The sequence below is a fragment of the Diplotaxodon limnothrissa genome, linkage group LG16 (assembly GCF_057381915.1).
Source record: "Diplotaxodon limnothrissa isolate DT_005_m linkage group LG16, D_limnothrissa_male_GT1.1, whole genome shotgun sequence".
Lineage (NCBI taxonomy): Eukaryota > Metazoa > Chordata > Actinopteri > Cichliformes > Cichlidae > Diplotaxodon > Diplotaxodon limnothrissa.
In genome coordinates this window covers 32,981,885-33,001,552 of record NC_140611.1, presented here as the reverse complement: position 1 = coordinate 33,001,552, position 19,668 = coordinate 32,981,885, and the positions used below count along the sequence as shown (strand labels likewise).

The following is a 19,668-nucleotide window of genomic DNA, read 5'->3' as shown; positions in this document are numbered from 1 at the left end:
CAGATAAATCAGTTGATTGCCTCTCGTGAAAATGGAAGTCCTTCCCTGTTTAGGCAAGCCTTCAGGATGAGTAGAATACCTTTAACGGACTTTTCTTTCTTTTAATTAAAAAGCTCATTGAAAAGAGATGGATTGGCTGATAACATCACTACCTTTTCTTGACCTCAATTTGGCTCTGCTCACCTCTGCAAATGAGTCTGGAGAATCTGTCTGCGCATGAAAACTCACTTTGTTATAACCCGTCAGATTAATTCATTAAATGTGGCTGAGAGTTTTCTTTCCTTAATGTTCACAATTGTTCATGGTGGAGCCTGGAATCTGCTGTGTTGACTAATGGGCATAGACTTTGGTGAGAGGGACAAGTAATGAAGGCACATTTTAAATGTCACACAGAAAGGGAGAGACATAGATGACAAGAACACTTAGAAATTGTTTCTACTTACCCGTCATTTAGAATACTGGGTTTAAAATGGAAAAACGGAAAAATCTGTTGATATTCTGCACATCTGTTTAATTTGATTTACTAATTCGTTTAAGAAATGCTGCGAAGAGTTCCTAATGTCATACGAATCATTTAATAACATGGTTTAAACAATGCACTGACTGAAAGCAAAGTCACTGAATAAGATTCAAGTGTTTCCTCAGTCAGCATTCAAGTGTACAACAGATAATTGTTGTCTGTGTTTGGGTTAAGGGAAAACAAAGAATTAAGCTTTATTATTTATTCTTTAAAGATTAGAGTTTGGGTTAACCATCCATTTACACCAGCTTCCCTGTGCATGTTTGTCATTGAAAAAGTGATAATGAAAGTCTTATAGTTTTGCATTCAGCGTCAAGACAGCAATAGCAATAAGATGGAAATAGTGTGCTATCGGTTTGCAGTTGATTGAGGTCAAATTGGGACTTGTGTTGCTATCTGTTTCAAAGAAATTCAACAATTTGTGGGGAAAAACAATGCATTTACATTAACTTCTTACATTTAGAGTCTTGCAAGAACCTGCAAATTTACTAAAGGAATTCAGAAATTGCAGGGCAGCAATTTACCTGCAAAAATACGTAATGTCACCAGTGTTCCAATTGAATCAAATGTCTGCTGACAGAAAACTGAGTAGAATCACTTTGAAGGAATGAAAAAAAATGTTGTTTTTTTTTTTTTTTTGGGAACATGCAACTCACAGCTCTGCGACACAGAAATGAACGTCGGCCATGTAGATCATACGCTTATATGTCTTCATGTTTACTGACACTAAGAAGACCTGAATACCGCCCACCGAAGCAGGAAAGAAAGCTGGCAGTGAGAATGAAGAGTGGGAGACAGAACACTTTCTCATGTTGTTACATTATGGAGGCACTTTAACTCCCTTCCTTATTTTCCATATGGCCCTCCACGCACAAGCACAAAAAAGTATATACATTCCACCATAAACACCCACTGCTTCACAAAGCAGCCAAGCTGTGCCTGCTCGATAACATATTCAGAAAAACAGAGCAAGCAGCGCTTCTACCATACTGAGAGCCTCTAGTGCTAATATAACACACCCTCCAGCCTCTATATCTCTTGCTTCTAGGGCGCCACTCTGGACTGAAATAACTCGGATATTTCAGGTTTATGATATAATGTATTTGACATTGACTTGGATCAGATGGTTTTAAAAAGATTTGAGCTGTGCTAATTATTATTTTCTTTTAATGTGACTGCAAATTAGTGGAACTCATAATAGACTTCAGAAGGAAAAAGGCAGAGATCCAACCACTATTCATAAATGGGGACTGTGTAGAAAGGGTGGCAAGCTTCCGCTTCCTGGGAGTCAATATAGAGGAGAACCTTTCCTGGAGTGTGAACACCTCCGAGCTGCTGAAAAAGGCCCAACAGAGACTGTACTTCCTGAGAATTCTCAGGAGGAATAACATCACACAGAGACTGCTGGTGTCCTTCTACAGAGCCACCATTGAGAGTGTTCTAACTTACTGCATATGCATCTGGTACACTAGCTGCACAGGGGCTCAGAGGAAAGCACTCCAAGGGATCATTAACACCGCCCAAAAGATCACTGGCTGCCCTCTCCCCACACTGGAAGTTCTACACAACGCCCACTGTTTTAAAAAGGCCCAAAACATCATAAAAGACACCTCACATCCTGGCCACTCCCTGTTCGAACTGTTGCCCTCAGGCAGACGGTACAGGGCAATCAGAGCAAGGACTAATAGACTCAAACACAGCTGTTATCCAACTGCAATAACACATCTGAATACTACAAAAAAATGTCCATCACGCCACTCTTGTGTTAATCTATGCACGGTCTGAAGCATGTGTGTGGGAATGTATGTGAATGTTTTACTGTTATATCTTATTAGTATTTTAAGTATTCTATCTATTTTATTTATTGAATTTTATTGTTTTATTTATATTTTGATATTGCTAGGGATGATGCAATGATCGGGGACCATTCTTAATTTCGTTGTTCTCATGACAATGACAATAAAGTTTCTGATTCTGATTCTGATAACTAATAGACTTCCTCTCTTAGTTACTACTCCAACAGTTGTTTCAATCCTCCATATAGCACATGCAGTCACAAAGTTAGCAAAGAGAAACCAGCTTTTTCCTGATTGAGCCGATGAGATTAATGAGATTAATGAGATGAGAAACTTCACCAAAGGTCTGCCTCATCAATTTCTATAATAACGTTGTTGTCTGTGTTATGGTCCGGTCCAGAAACCACGACACAAGAGGAACAGTAAAAACATAGCTTCATTTATTCCCCTCCTGAGTCGCCTGACGGTTTGCCAGAATCTCTTTGAGGCAGTCTGAAAGTCTTTTTCCATGGCCTCTCTGAACTCCCAACACCCAAGTTTTTGCTTCCGCCACCGCCCACGCCGCATTCCGCTTGGCCTGTCGGTACCTATCAGCTGCCTCCGGAGTCCCACAGGCTAACTAAGTCTGGTAGGACTGCGATGTTCTACCTGCACTGTGTATAGTGCGGGTGGAGTGCTGCTGACTTGGACTGAGAAAATTGTCAGGCGGTGGAAGGAATACTTCAAGGATCTCCTCAATCCCACTGGCACATCTTCTGTGGCAGAAGCAGAGTCTGGGGGCGAAGGGGATGACCCGCCAATCTCTGGGGGCGAGGTCACTGAGGCAGTTAAACAACTCCTTGGTGGCAGAGCCCCTGGGGTGGACGAGGTCTGCCACCAAGTTCCTGAAGGCTCTGGATTCTGTAGGGTTGTCTTGGTTGACACGTCTCTGCAATGTTGCGTGGAGATCAGGGGCAGTACCTCTGGACTGGCAGACCGGGGTGGTGGTCCCCATCTTTAAGAAAGGAGACTGGAGGGTGTGTTCCAACTACAGGGGAATCACACTCCTCAGCCTCCCTGGAAAAGTCTATGCCAGGGTGCTGGAGAGGAGAGTCCGTCCGTTAGTCGAACCTCAGATACAGGAGGAACAATGTGGTTTTCGTCCTGGTCGCGGAACACTGGACAAGCTCTTTCTCCTCTCGAGGACACTCGAGGGTGCATGGGAGTTTGCCCAACCAGTCTACATGTGTGTAGGTGATGGGCTCCGCCAGGGCTGCCCTTTGTCACCGATTCTGTTCATAATTTTTATGGACAGAATTTCTAGCTGTAGCGAAGTGGCGGAAGGCTTTCACTTCGGTGGTCTCAAAATCTCATCTCTGCTTTTTGCAGATGATGTGGTTCTGTTGGCTTCATCAGGTGATGGCCTCCAGCTCGCCTTGGAATGGTTCACAGCCGAGTGTGAAGCGGTGGGAATGAGAATCAGCACCTCCAAATCTGAGGCCATGGTCCTCAGCCAGAAAAGGGCAGAATTCCCACTCGTCAGGGACGAGACCCTGCCCCAAGTGGAGGAGTTTAAGTATCTCGGGGTCTTGTTCACGAGTGACAGGAGAAGGGATTTAAGTGTTTATTTTCAAATCTTCACTCAAAGTAATAATTCAAGTAGTAATTCAAACTAAACACTTATGAGCTAAGAAGATTATTTTCTTACCTCACAAAGAAGCTCAAGAAGTTGGGACAAGATAGAAATGCCATTTTTGAGGGTTCTTAAAAGTCATTTTGTATTTTAAATGATATTTTGGCACCACATTTTCAACAGTAAAATGTATATTTTATTCTCAGGGCGAGTGTAATTTACACAACTATATAGAGAGCTTTGGATGAAGTACACAGTTGACACAGGACACGCTTTACTATTGGATGCTGTGGTGATAGAGTGAATGGTCTTCTGTATCAGAGAGCAACGTTTTAATCACAAAGCACAATGACTGAAAACACCAGTTTTCCAGGTAGGTTTCCTTGCTTGGCTAATTGTTTAGTTGGTTTCAAAGCTAAGAACACAGATTTTAATGATGGTGGCACCACTGTCATTAAGTGTTTTTTCTTAATAAAACAAAAACCATAATTGCCATTTGTAATGATTGCTGCCTTATTTTTTCACTCAAAAATGTTGCCTGGAATCAAAACTTTTGGAAATTGTCAACACTTTCAACATTGCTACATCCATTTATTTTCTCCACAGGGTTTGAAAACCACAATTGTTGAGCCACTTCTTAGTACTACCTAGACAATGTCTACGTGTGACTTTGAAACTCTAATTATTCACATCACAACAACATCTAAAGGTTGTTTTGATATTTTCAGTCACGACCACACCACAGAACCATTAGTGCTCTTAAAAGGTATATAAATGCCATCCACTCAAGCACAAAAGGGCAAAATGTCTGTTGTGATGATATTATCATGAATGATGTTATGTTACTAGATACAGTGAAAAACTGGGAATGTTGTGCCACTGTGTTAAGCTTGTTTCAATCTCATTTGAAGGATAGGGACTGCTTTTTGTTTCTGCTCTTCGAATGCATACTTCAAAAAATGGCATGTGGATTTCTCTTAAGGTCTCTTCTCATCCATCTTGTTTTTAACATTTCTTTACGTCTTGTTAAAAACAACAAACTATTCCTATGCTATATGCTGATGAAACACTGATCTACATTATGATATCTTCTGATGAAAGCATTTGCAGTTGGGCTCTGAGTTTTAATAACTGTGAGTGCATAAATATCCTCCAGTTATACAAAGATTTAAAAACTGTTCTTGGAGTATTTTGGAATCACAGAAAGTCATTCAGTGGCTTGCATGGATACATAAGCACAAGGATTTGGACTGAACTGCCTATGAATTAATTATCAGTAATGTTAATTTCAGACTTCAGTCCAAATTGTTCTACTTCACTTCTCATTGATTCCAGAATTTCCATTAGTGCATGCATTTTTAAAAATGAAATTATTATTTTTAATATTCTGTATATATTTGCATGTACAAATTTTGTTATTATTTTTGATTTGTATATTTTCCTCTTTATTGTCCTTTTTAAACTCTAATGAATTACATTGCTGTGTGATTCATTACATTTTATGTTTTATGTCTTATTTAAGACACTTTGTTGTCTTTCCTAAAATGTGCTGTATAAATAAACTTACTTTTATTTCACAGCACAAATAAATTTTAAGCTGGGAGAGAATCTAAATCACTGGGCCATTATTTCATCTGGTCATTTGTGATAATAATGTGTCAAACTGGGTTTGCTAGTAGGAAGGAACTCAGCAGGAAGCAATTTCACTTTAAATAGTGGCCTTTTTGGTAACAGGAGACACACTCCCAGCATGCAAAAGGCACGTCTCTGAAAACTGTAATCATAACAGCACTTGCAGTCTAACCACATCTGCTCATAATGAGTGATTGTATTCGAACAATGGAAGAGTGGGAAGAAAATTCAGCAGAATCATGTGAAACACAATAGCACAATCAACAGTAAGAATAGGGACACAAAATACTCAAGTGACCACATTGCACTGATACACGCTGGGAGGCTTTTTTCTTACCCCCTGAGGACATTTTAATATGTAACAAATATCCTCGGATTCCTGCACCTATAGCTGTATGCATGAGATGACCCCATGTCTGCCTAAGATGAGTAATGAATCCATTGTTGCTCCATCTGTACCAGACCGCTTTATCTCTCCAGGTTTGTTTGCAAAGATTACAATGTTCAAAGATGAACCTTGCAGGCCTCTTTATGCAACCAAAGGACATCTCCTGCTCCTGCTTTCTCTTAATAGTCAGTGTCCTGAATAACCGCTGAAGCACAGCATTCCTCCCTGCTTTTATATGACAAAAATGTCAAGTGGTCCAGGCTCCACACTCAAAGCTAGGTGATATATTATCTCTCAAATTCAGCCTTTGGGATATTTATTAGAATATTTCAGTCTGCCAATTCATCATGTAAATGTTGTTCCTGTCTGCCAAACTGCTCGGTAAAATATTGGATTGGTGCACAGCATGCACTCAATTTCTTTAGCTTGTCATTGTCAACAGATGAGCAAGCTGAAGTGAGGGGGGTTAAATAAGTTAAATATTTGTGAAGTTAAAACCACTGCAGTGAGTTAGACCACGTCAGATGAGTTGTAAATGGAGAATGTCCTTCAACCTGGAGGGAAAAGGAAAGGCAAAAGATGCACTGTGCATGAAGAAAACCTTTCTCATCTTTAATTCATTTGCTCTTTACTTCAAGTAACAAGCTAATATGCCAAGAGTATGATGCCTATCAACAGTTTATGTGCCCTGTATCCCTCATGCCTGCAAAATGTTTCTTTTTTTATGTTTTTACTTTTTTATGTTTTTACTTTCCCGCATCAAAATCTAAATTACATTTTTGTTTTGTTTTGTCTTCAAGCAGTTGTTTCTTGGTGCTGTTGGGGTTATGTTTGCATCATGAGATGACGGATTTGGGAATGAGATGAGCTTATTGCTGTCAGGCATGGGCACCAAAGGCTGGAGGAGATAAGAGAGAGAGGGCAGGTTATGGAAAGCAAACAGACCCAGGGAAAGAGGCTGAAAAGCAAAGCACAGAGTGAAGGGATAGTGAAGGAACACAAAGGGAAAAGACTCAGACCACAGCAGAAATTTCTGCCCTCCAAGTGTCTTAAAATGCACATACTGATCAGAGAAATCACTTTTTTTTTTCAGATTCCAAACTTCCTAGTAGCTCAGTTGTATACCTTTGACCTTATACTGGGGTTTAAAAATACAGAGTGACAAGGAAAGCTCTATAAGAACCACTAATAAGGCCCTGTTGGAAAATCTCCAGCAGCAATAAGGCCAATGCAGAATTAGTAGGAAAATCTTAAAATCAGTTTTGAAACTTGGAAGGAGTGAAGGTCAGCAGGGATTGGTGTGGGTCTTTTGTTAGAAAAGAAATCCTTGAAACTGTGTTTATATGAGCTGTGCTCTTTTGAATATTTTGTCTGCTTACACCAGATGAAAGTGCCGTCTGGAGAATATGAAAGCAGGTAAATTTAGGAAAAAGTGGTGTCATAATGGAGTGTCATACTTCAGCTAAATTGCTGACAATATTGCTTCACTATGATTACCTCTGATTTTTAAAAATGCATACTTCAAATCTGCTTTTAAAGTACAGTACAAAAAATCCAGATGATCAGGATTTTTCTTTTTTACTTTCACAGTGATCCAGAGATTGTTGTCTAAACATCTGGAGCATCCATGAGTTTGTGGAAAAGTGAAACATCGTGTCATAGTGGAAAACACTGGAAAAAAAACACTTGTAGATCAACATTGTATAGATGCTGATTTAGTCTTGCTGAAAATGAATGATTGAAGCATGTTGTAAACTGACTGACTTATAGATGGGATATAATAACTCTTAGAACAATGGAATTAGAAAGAGGCTTACTTCATGGCCTGAACTGAGATCCAGTCTGTCAAAGCACTTGAAAGCTCTTGCTCTCCTGTTGCACTGAATGCTTTGTTATGCTGAACATCATGAGTTCACCTAGGTTTTACGTGTCAAGGAGTTTTGCAAAGTATTGTTCTGTTGCTTTGAAAATCTTAGAAACAGCAGTTCACTGCAGATTCTTTCCCTTGCTTTTCTAAATATAGCTTGAAAAGCCATTTGAAAAGTCCGTCCCTTTTTTCTGCACTTTGCTCTTGATAACATGATATCAAGAGCAGATATAAATACTCTCAAAATGGCAAGCTGCCGCAGTAGCACAAATATAAGATTATTAATGGGTGAATGATCTTTTTCAGGCAGTGTGCCTTTTATTATTGTAAAATTATTATAAATTTCTGTCTGTATCACTTTACTAGAAAAAAAAATGTTTTTGTGCATAATGCAGTAATGCATAATTAGTGTTATGATTCTATTCTAGGACTCAATATTTCATAAGAGAAATATAATATTTCTCGAAAACACCCTCTGTCTGAGGATTAACATTGAATGAAACTGACTGAAAAGTAGCTACATCATTCAGTCAAACTAAAGTTTGGGGAGCTGCAGCAAGACCCCAGCAAAAAACACAGTGCAGGATCACAACACAGTACAGCAATGATCGCAGCCCTGTCCAAAGCAGCTTAAAATGGAGCAGCTGTAATGGAGATTGGTTACAAAGCAATTGTATGTAGGCTGAAATAACCTAAACAGTTGGATTGTTTTAAGCTGTCAATATGAGTGTGCTACAGAAACGTTTCAGCCATTAGCTTATTTGTGCTGTATGTGGTGATTGAGAGAATAAGATATACTGTAGGATTTAGCTTGCAGAAGCAAACTTTCTTCATTTTCTCTGAAGATTATCTAGGCTTAGCCTTAGAGATATCTGGGAGAGGCTCAGAGTAGAGCTGCTGCTCCTCTACATTGATCCAGATCAATCTGAACTGATCCAATGATCTGGTTGAGGTAGCTCAAACAACTGACTTGGATGCCTCCTAGACACCCATTAGGTGAGGTATATGAGGCATCGCTAACTAAAACGAAACTCTGGGGAAGACCCAGGGCATGCTGTGTGTCCCTCCAGAGATACTAGAAGTGGTTGCAGGAGAAGGGAGGTCTGCGTATCTCTGCTTAGAATACTGAGCCCATGACGGACACATGGATAATTAGCTGAAAATGCTTATGAGTAATATTTTTGGATTTATTTACCGGTATATATAATCTGAGGAATACAAACATCAACAAACTCGCACCTGAAATACATTTTGCTTTTTTCATTCACCACACAGACTAACAAAATGGTGTGCATAGAGTTACAGAGCTAGGTTTCAGTGGCTGATAAAGGAGGCCTGGTTTCTTGTTGACCTGAAGAACATAGAACAGGAAGTCACACTGTGATAAACACCAGGTTACTTCTGAACTTTGTTGCTTCTGTGTCACTGAGCTAGACAAAGGTGACTGCTGTTTGTCTTGTGTGTCTGGCAGCAAGGATGCTTTACATTCATTTCTCCCTTAAAGAATCCAGAGGCACACAGTGGGAACTAAAGGCCTTCGTTTCAGATGAAGATCATGACACAGATTAGCTGCTCTGTAACATAATACAGCTTTCCCATCTATGTCTTCTTTTCCTGTGCAGTTCAATTTCATCAGCTGTGTATCTTCAAAACAGCACCTGGCACAATACTACAGATAGCGGAGTGCATTTCACTTGAGGTAAAAATCACATGGTACTGTCACAAAGAAAAAAAGAGAAACAGTATGTGCACTTCAGTTTGTTGGAAGTCAGAGAGGAAATGCTTTGCCTCTCTTGACAGGTTATGCAGTATTGAGTATCTGTTTGGATTTATGGTGTTGCTTTGTAACCAGGAAGCCCTCTGGCATGGTGCAGAGAAACAGAAGGCGTTGGCATCTTAAAGATGAGGAGAAGCTATCTCCAGTGTCTCATATGGGAGATATACGATCACATTTTTTCTGACTCAAAAGAGTCAGAAAAATCTATACATCTATATTTGATATGATAGTCAATCATATTCACACAAATCATTGCGAGCTGCTATACAGAATCAATGTTAAAGCACCTGACAACAATGGACATCTATTACATTGCAACCATTACCCACTGAGTGCAAGAGCAGTACTTACAAGTTAAAATCATAAACTGTATATAAATGATGGACATAGCCAGTGGCTTGGAAAAATGAAGCCACATGTGTCTTGAGGTACAAAGTGCTGTCTGGGAACAAAAAAATCTCTGGATCCAGTGTACTCCCATTTAAAAACAACTTCTATGAGGACTATAATCTGGACAGGAGCATTGACCTCTTGTCCAGATCCAGTTAAGGGGGCATCCACACCAGAGGCCACAATAGTTAGGCATCACTACATGCCTGACACGTTGCTAGTGGAAATTCCCAGTTCCTGTTGCCAATGTAAACCTCTAATATGGTGTATGTTTCACTAAACTTGAGGGTTCAAAATGGTACTTCATAAACCAATGGGTAATATCTCAGTTGCTTATTTCAGTACCTGTATACAGTCTGATTGCTGGATACCACAGCCGATATTAGATATGAAGTTAATTAAGTCCTGTTGAGCTTCTGCTTGTGACAGCTCAGTACCTGAGGTGTAGGAAATGTTTTTTTTAACAACCTTAAAATCCTGATGGATGCTGTCTTTTGATTGGACAGAATTTTGTAATGACATAACTTTAAATGCTGTGTTACTGCAGATATTTTATAAATATAAAGGAACGCTCAAAGAAAGAAGGTTCCTGGCTAGGGACTTTCTGAGCGGAGTTTGTATTTTCTCCCTGTGTCTGCAAAGATTTATTATATGAAGCATATCTCCTTCACAGCATGGATGCCCTTCCCAACATTAGCCTCCCAGAGATTTGTGTCTTTTTCTGATCTTGAACCAGTGATCTTCCTGTTAGGTCACTATGTTAGGATAATTGGTAGTTCTATATTGTCAGTAGGATTGAATGTAGGAGGTGTACTGTCGCTCTCAGCCTGTGACAGCTGGGGTAGTCTGTAGCCCCCACCATTGACCCTGAGCTGGATAAATGATTAAGAAAATGGTTGGATGGGATATTTCCTACAAAAAAGCTTTAATCCTAATGTGAGGAGAACATTTAATTCATGGGTTTTTATGTTAATGTTTTCTTTAAATTTCATTCAGAAAGTGGAAGTACATTGTGTAACAAATTATACAAAGGAAATGGGCAACCAATGGTCCAATAAAATTACAGCTTTAAATATAAACATCTTAAGGTGTGTTCTCAGAGGGGTGCAGTTGTTTTTGCTTCTGTGTTTTCTTGGCTGCAAGTGCTCTGGAATTCTCACAGTGACCTACATCAAACTGGATTCAGACTCTCAAACTGGAGCTATTTAATGGCATTTTCAATCAGTTTTTTAATATGGACACATTTTATTCCAAGCAACATTTTCACAGCAGGGGAGAATGGGATTCCCAGAATTGCAGGATATGAGGAACATAAAAGCCTCAGTGTATGACTGGAATACTGTATAACGATGTGATGGGGGAAATCGTAATGACATATAATGTTCCCTGATGTGTAATGAGGATTTCTCTAGTTAATGACGCCAAACAAAACAACGAGAACAAAGATGCCACAAACAAAATCATGCTCAACCAACACCAGAGGAGAAGTGTCCACTGTGGAAAAATTACTTTTATGCTGTGACTGATCCAGAAATTTAATAACTATATGCCACAGGGACTGGGTGTATGGTTAAAGTTGTAGAGTAGAAATGCAGGCGATGTTGTGATGGTGAAGCTCCAGGATGTTTATCTTGGAATCATATTCCTAATTAAAGGGTTTTGAAAGCAAATATAAACACACAGAAGAGATTTAGCAGCTTGCGGCTCTGTAGGCGAGACAGATTTATTTATAACACCACTCTGTCAAAGCAAATGAAGTAAGGCTTTATAACTGATGACAGGAAGATAGAGTTTGAGACATGTCCAGAAATGGGTCTGGTCTACAGAGAGCGGTTTTGACCCCTTTACATGCAAGCATTCATCAAACTCAGCACAGTAAAAAACCAGCCTGGTATGGTGAAATGTTATATGAATATCATGCCAAGTCATTTTGCTTTTTACTACTACACATTTGTTATTTTGTGTAACTGCATAGCATGAATAATAATACAGCCCTAACCTTTTCAAGTAACAAAAAACTACTTGACAAAACAAGCAACTGTGTGCCTGAAATTCATGAATATTTGGATTTCGAAAATATCAAACTGTAAGAACAGTAGAAACTGGAAAGGACAAATGAAACAAACAAATAGGAAAATAAAATATCAAACTGAGTTTAAAAGCTTAAGGTTTGTATTAATTATTGCAGAAAAAGTACTGGAGAGTTGGGGTGGGTTTCAAAAAAACAACCAAAATTCACTGAACCAGCAGCAAAAGCAGATCAAAACTATGCTTTATGTTTGAAAAACATTGTCATTAGTTCCTTCTAACTTTTGCTGTTTTGCTCCCACCATGATAAAATCACACTTCCTGCACAGCTCTTCAAGATCAGTTCACCATCATAAATCTCAGTTTTCTGCATTAATTACCTGCTTATTGCTCACCATCATTTTTTTAAAAACGACATCTGACAAGAAATTATAATTTTTGCTGTTCGATACCAAAGAAATTTGAACTTTTACAAATTATGCCAAATTGCAAAACATTGAGTTATGTCTCTAATAAAAACTTCTTTAACTTTGCTCTGCTTCACTTCAGCAGCATCAGGTAATGTTCATATGTTGATTCATGGTTTTCTTCATTTTATGATCTACTGCAGAATATTTTTAAGGTTATCTGCTATAAAAAGTCAGGCCAGGAAAATCTCCTTCATGTTTTTCTGTGTTTTATCCTCAGTTCCTTTGACACAAAGGCACCTGCTCTGATGCTTATGTAACCCAGTGTTACACTTACACCTCTGATGAAGTCTCACAAGAGAATCAGAGATGAATCGAATCGGGACCTTGTGAATCGAAATCGAATCCATTATAGAAATCAGTGACTATACTCAGCCCTACTAGAGACATCTTAACTTTTAAATAACATATTTAAAATTACATAGTTTTACATACTTGTAAGCAGTCAGTATTTGCCTTAAACTGGAGCTTCATAAAGTGTTTCACACCAGTATCAGTATGTTTCAGAGTGTGTGCAATACACACACTGTCCATTTCACGCTTTGCCATTCCAATGGACTTGCAAGCTGCAGTAACAGCAGAGGGACATATTTTATTTCAAACCAATATAAAAATAACAAAGGGAGAGCCTTTAAACAGACATTAACACATTCAGATGCAAATACATGTTAGCCACCAAGCTTAATTGTCTGTGGCACAGAACGACCCTGGAATGTACTTCATACCTTTGTTGGTCACTAGCAACATCTTGGCTTTTAATGTGTTGCTGGTACCGCAACTTCTGCATGTATGTCCATTTCACGCTTTGGAGAGGCATGGTGGACTGGCGTGTCTACGCATGCACACTTTGCCATGATATGGGGTTGAGCAGTTAGGCGAAATTATTTCTTAACTTTTCTTGTCAAAGTTAATGGGTGGAATTTTACTTCTGTTCTGCTTAACCCAATTCAGCTTCTTCTGTAGTCTGTATTTTAGCAGGAACTACTCAATGAAATAAAGGAGGAACACAGTTCATCATTATTTTAAAACATGAAAGTCATTCAGTGTGTAAAAAATTTGAAGAACTTCAAAGCTTCTCAAAAACCTCTGATGAAACCAGCTCTCGTGAGGACCGCCCCAGGAAAGGAAGACCTGTCAGTTCATCAGCCTCAAAAATCATTAATTAATGGTCCTTCAAGATTAAAGCTCACATCAGTGCCTTGCAGAAATCCCATCTCTAGATGAAGTGTTGCAAAGCGACTGTGTGAATCATGCCTTCCCTATCAAATTGCTTTGTAGAACAAAAAGAAAAAACTACTGAGAGTGACTAACGAGAAAAGCTTTATTTGAGCCAAGAAAGTGAAAATGAAGGGGGAAATCAGCATAAACACATTACATTAATAAACAATCATACATTCATAAACACATTGTACACATTAAAAAATCTATATCTGGAAAACATAACACAGTAAGCATGATGTTTGTCATTGTGAATGTTTAATTTTTAGGTAGTGAGAAAGCAGATCTTTCAGTCTAGCCTTCTATGAGCATGTGACAAATTAATGACCTTCACAAGGTGCTGAATATGACTGGGATCCTCTGTGGTTCTTTTTACTTACTTTTTCTTACCAAGAATTGTATATCAAGTACTTTATTTTCATCCCCATCAGGTTCATTAAAACTACACCGAGTGGCTGAAAAGTAAGCAGTAATGTGCATAGTAAAAATAAAAGTAATGTAAGTGTTCAAGTGTTGCAGCCATGAGCACTGAGTAATTTCATATTGAAAGCAACGGTTTAGAAAGAGCTGAATAAAAACAATTAGAGCAGAAATTGTTCAGTTGTACCATGTTTTTCCTAAAAACATTTCCATCTTAATATGAATTCTGCTTTTAAGAAGGCTAGGTACAAACATTGGCCTTTATCTGAACTGAGCTCAGTGTGTTCTACCATTAATACTTTGCATGATCCATAACTTCCACGTAAGCATGTGTGGCTAAAAATTCAGCAAACCGCAGATGAGGAAGGTCTAATATATTTATCTCCTATATGTTACTATTTTATAGTATTATCATCATTATTTTCATGATCATAATTGTATTAATATGTCATTATGATTGATATTCTATTTCTATTTCTCTGATTTCTTTTCTTGTTGTGTAGAACGTAGGACCTATTGCAACAGACAGAAACTGGAAAGGCATTGGCATCTCTCTGCTGGTTATTGCAGTGGTGCTGTCACTCATCGGACTGTCCATTGTTCTGCTGTCAAAAGGTGAGACCCCATGTAGATGAGTCACATCTAGTTAATAAATTATCGTTGACTTTTGTCAACAATAAATTGTTTTATTTTGTCACATGTAGGTTCATGTTATATTTAATTTTATATTTAATTTTGTAGTTTTGTGTAGGCATATGTTCTTAAAAAACAAATGCTAATCTCAAGGACTAGTCCCTCGCACATGCACATACAGTAAATAACATTTATTGAGCCAAATGCTCAGAATTGAAGCTTTGATTCAGCTGACATGGTGAAAAGTAGATAACCTTGATGTGGATATCACTTTAGAATGTTTATGGGCTTTAAACATTTTGTAAAACAATCAGATAAATAAAACTTCTCCTTTTATCAGATCTGCATGCACATTTACAAACACATGTAATGTACCCTTATCACTGCCTAACATGAGTGTATAGCTGCTGTGGCAAACGTTTGACTGGCACCTTAAAAATCAGTGAACAATGACAAATTACCATCACTTGTAAGTTGTGCCAGGAGAATTAGCATTGACACTGCAAAAAAGTGGATATTTATTTAGTTTGTATTTAAGGATCAGTCTTGGCTATATTACAATAGTGTCTTTCCTAATTTGCATACTGTCTGCAAACTCCTGTTTTTCTGCCTTCATTAGCATATTTATTAATTCACTGCAGTGAATGTACACAGCACAGAAGACAATGACTGAGGTAAATCACTTCAGGTTTTAATTGTTTATCTGGGAAAGTGTGAGAAAAAGGTTATGAAAAAAATTAAGAAAGGATTGTGTAAGACAACATCTGGAAGGGATTTACTGCCTGAGTTGTCACTCAGCAGAATTTTTTGTTTCCCAATCAGTTATGAAAAATGGCGTTTGTGCAAGTATGACTAAACATTATTTAATTATCTTTATGTCATCTTACATTTCCTCACTGCACTGAAGAAATTTAATTATAGATTTGTTTTTTAATTTAAACACCAAATTACCAGAAAATACTTAACAACTGTTTTGTTGTTGTTCTTTTTGACTTTCTTCTTAGATGATGGTGGTAAACTATTTGGTACACCACTGACATTGGATGACCTTTTTGAAAAAAAATTCCAAATACATGATCCTGATGCGAAGTGGATCAGTGGTGAGTATGTTAAAACACCAGAATTCAGACCCCAAGTCAACGCTGTAAAGACCTGAAGTTATCTGAAAAGTTCACTCTATAATACTGTTTATGAAAGTTGACATGTTATTACAATAGTACAGGTTACCTTCTCAACAGAGTGAGCCATAAAAGTGCCCTGCATTCAGCGTGATTAGGGTTTACACTCTTGTTTTTCTTGAGTAGACAAGGCCTTTTATTGCAAAATGGATTGCTATAACTCCTGACAAAGTGTCAGGTATTTTTAAAAGGCTTATTTAATTTTAGTGTTTCTTTTTTCATTCTGCTCTTCCATTTTAATTGTTGTTCAGGTAGAAGACAATCAAATAAACTTGCATTCATCACTCTGGTGTTTCTTTTAGCAAAACAGATCCAGATTGAATTGAATGAAGTTTTTTTCAAAGTGCTTTTCAAAGCAGAAGTCACAAAGTGCTTTACAATACAGAAAAAACACAACAATTAAGATGGTATAAACTAAATAAAGGTAACCCTGAACAGGTGGAGCTTAAGTTCTTAAAGGTATCAATAGTGTCCACAGATTTTATGTTCAGTGGAAGTGAGTTCCAGGACTTGGGGTCACATCCTCAAAAGCACATTGTCATTTTGCCTTTAACCAGGATCTTTAAGCATCAATCAGCAGACCTCATACATCCAGATGTTACGTACGATTTTAGTAGTAGCTCACTGATCTGACCATGGAAGGCTCTGAAAGTAACCGCCAAATTTTAAATTAAACCCTAAACTTTATGGGGAAACGGTGCAGTGAAGACAGCATTGTTTTCATACAGGATCTTTTAGGGTACCCGATGAGAAGAATCACAGCGGTATTCTGGATATTTGTAAATGATCCAGGGATGAATTCCTCAGGTAAAATGTGGCCTCACTGGGATGCTACAAAGAGAGTCTTTATCTTTATAAGGAGTCTTTAGTCAAGCTTGAATCTCTGTGCTGTAAACAGTTATTTACTTTGTAGCTGCTTAAACTAAATTACATTAGAATAACATAAAAGTGCTATATTTCCCATTTGTTACAATATAATTTCTAAAGCCCAGTAAAGTAAGGATGACAGGAAGTACAACTATGTCACGTAAACCCTTAATAAGTATATTATGGCAAAAAGGGACATCATATAGGATGAGTTAGTTTTTTTATTATGGTATTTATATTCACTGAGACTGTATTTTAGCCATTTTTATATGTCTAACATATAAAAAAGTCACTGAGAAATGCAGTCACTGTGAGATATATATATATATATATATATATATATATATATATATATATATATATACAGCATCTGCAAATTTATTTGCCCACTAGTCTCTTTGACCATTACTTTCACTCTTTATGATTGTAAATAACTGTGAGCCAGCTTGTCTCTTAAGCTGTTTTCATGCATGTACTCCTACAAACTTCAAGAGAATCAGGCAGCACACAGGATGACTACACACAAGGTGTGAATACATTGCACTATTACCTGGGCTCAGACATCACACAGACTTTGCATTAGGAAGCTGGCAGTAAAACACCATTTAACTAAGATGGACATTTGCATTCTCTCATCCACCCCCACTGGGTAATGTCGACATAATTTCAGGCTGCAGTGCATGAGTGAAAATAGCTTTCGCAGCACCTCAAGTATATTTAAGAAAGTTTCACTTTTAATTTATACATGTACATTCCAATAAGATTATAGTGTTGTGAATGTGACTGCTGTATTGCCTCTTGCAGGGTTCCAGTAACCTTATGAGCATATAGTACATGTAATGTAGTAGACCTGACTGCACTCTATTGAGTTAGTAATGTGTTAAAGCTGGAAAGACATACATCATATGTACAGCTTTTTAGCAAAGAGACGGCACATAAGCTGCAACAGAGAGCAGGCAGAAGACAGGGAGTAAATATCTTCCATCTATGTCACCTGTTCAACTCATTGAGTTATACCAGCACAGTGGTGAAACAAGGTAATCAGAGTTTATTACTGCCACTAAGGACTTCAGACTGCTTTAAAACCTTTGCTCAAAACCTTATGGTACAGCTAAGCAAACAATTTCACTCTGGATACTCTAAGACTTTAAAGAGAGAGCAAAATAAAATTCCCCACCACAATCTTTATAATCCACCAAAGCTCCAATAATTTTGATAATCAAACTTGACCTGATGTTACAGTTTGTTTTTTTCCCCACGCAGTTATATTATTTTTACATAAAGTATATACACGGCTAAGAAAATAACACTTTTTGATCAGAGTATAGCATCAACTCATTTAAACTTTAGGGATATAGATCTGATCAGTTAAGTGTCAGAGGTGTTTGTTAATTTGTTTCAGACACTTTTGCTGTGCCTCCCAGGAAAGTCTAATGAGCATGGATTGTTCAGCATGACCGGTTTGATAGTGAGTCAGTGATGGTCTGGGGAGGCATATCCATGGAGGCTGGGCAATGGCACTCTGACTGTCATTTTGTATCAAGATGAAATCATTGGACCAATTTGCAGATTGTATACTGGTGCAGTGGGTCTTTAGTTCCTTCTGGTGCATGACAATGCCCAGCCTCATGTGCTCAGAGTATGTAGGCAGTTCCTGGATGAAGGAATTGATAACATTGCCTACCTACCACACCAACCTGACCTAATCCACTAGAAAACCTTCTGGGACATTATTATTTTAGTCAATCCAGCTCCGCCAGGTTGCACACCAGAGTGTCCAGAAGCTCAGTGATCTTTGAATTCGATGCGGTCGTGTAACACACACTGCCACTGGACTATAGAGAGCAGTGGAGACATGTTCTCTGGATTGAGACATCACACTTCTCCATTTGGCAATGGATTTGTTAGATGCCAGGAGAATGATACGGGTCTGACTGCATTGTGTTAATTATAGTGTGGGGTTGTCTTTCAGGAACTTGGACTTCACAAACCTCACAAATGTACTTCTTCCAGAATTTTCAAAAAATTGCCATAAACAATTACTGCTAACAATTCTAACCTTGTGGAAAGCCTTCCCAGAAGAGTTTCAATTGTTATAGCTGCACACGGTGGAGCTAACATCAAAATAAACCATGTGGATTAAGAATGGGAGGTTTATTTGAGTATGCTGTTTACAGTGTTGTAAGTTACTTTAAATTAGTAACTTAGTTACATTACTAGTTACTTCTATCAAAAGTAACTCAGTTACTTCAAGTTACTCGTTACTTTCAGAGTAACTAGTTACTAGGGAAAGTAACTTTGGTTTTACTCAGAATTCTCTTGTTAATGTGTTGCTTCCGTAACTGGATACCCAGCAAGATTGCCAGTCTTCTAGCTTGCTTACTTGCCACAAGTGCACTGTGCCACCTACCAATAGAAAGGAAAAAATTATGTGCACATTTCCACGAGAGAAATCCCACGCCTGATTTTATCCTAGCCTGCTTTTTACATCCAACACAAAAACTGCAGTCGTGGTGCTTTCGATTGTACTCAGAACTCGGAAATTCTGCCTTCTGAATTGGAAGATGTAGGTAACACCAGACTGAAGATGAGCTGCATACAGGGCTGGACTGGGACAAAAAAATCGCCCCGGGCATTTTGACTAGAGACTGGCCCACCATTATAGGAAAAATCATAAAGCCTTTGAATGAAAATAAACGCTGTTGTGACAGTGATGTACACTGTTCTGATGGTATATATGCATCAATCTATCAATTGTTTGTTGTAAGACTCAGATAATTATTTTTTTAAAAGTGAGACATTTTAAATGAGAATAAGAAAGTATTTCCTTGTGCCCCCCTTTCCCTTTAAATGCCCTACATGGACCCCTGGCAAC

General features: G+C 38.2%; 1 protein-coding gene across 1 annotated transcript in view; it reads left to right on the top strand.

Annotated features, from left to right (window-relative positions):
• LOC146616502 (inactive dipeptidyl peptidase 10-like) overlaps positions 1-19,668 on the top strand; it is a 147,382-nt gene that overhangs the window by 59,585 nt on the left and 68,129 nt on the right. Inside the window, exons 2-3 of the mRNA XM_085373762.1 lie at positions 14,619-14,730; positions 15,753-15,848. Of these exons, the coding sequence (XP_085229888.1) occupies positions 14,619-14,730; positions 15,753-15,848 (208 nt within the window). The remainder of the gene's footprint in view (positions 1-14,618; positions 14,731-15,752; positions 15,849-19,668) is intronic.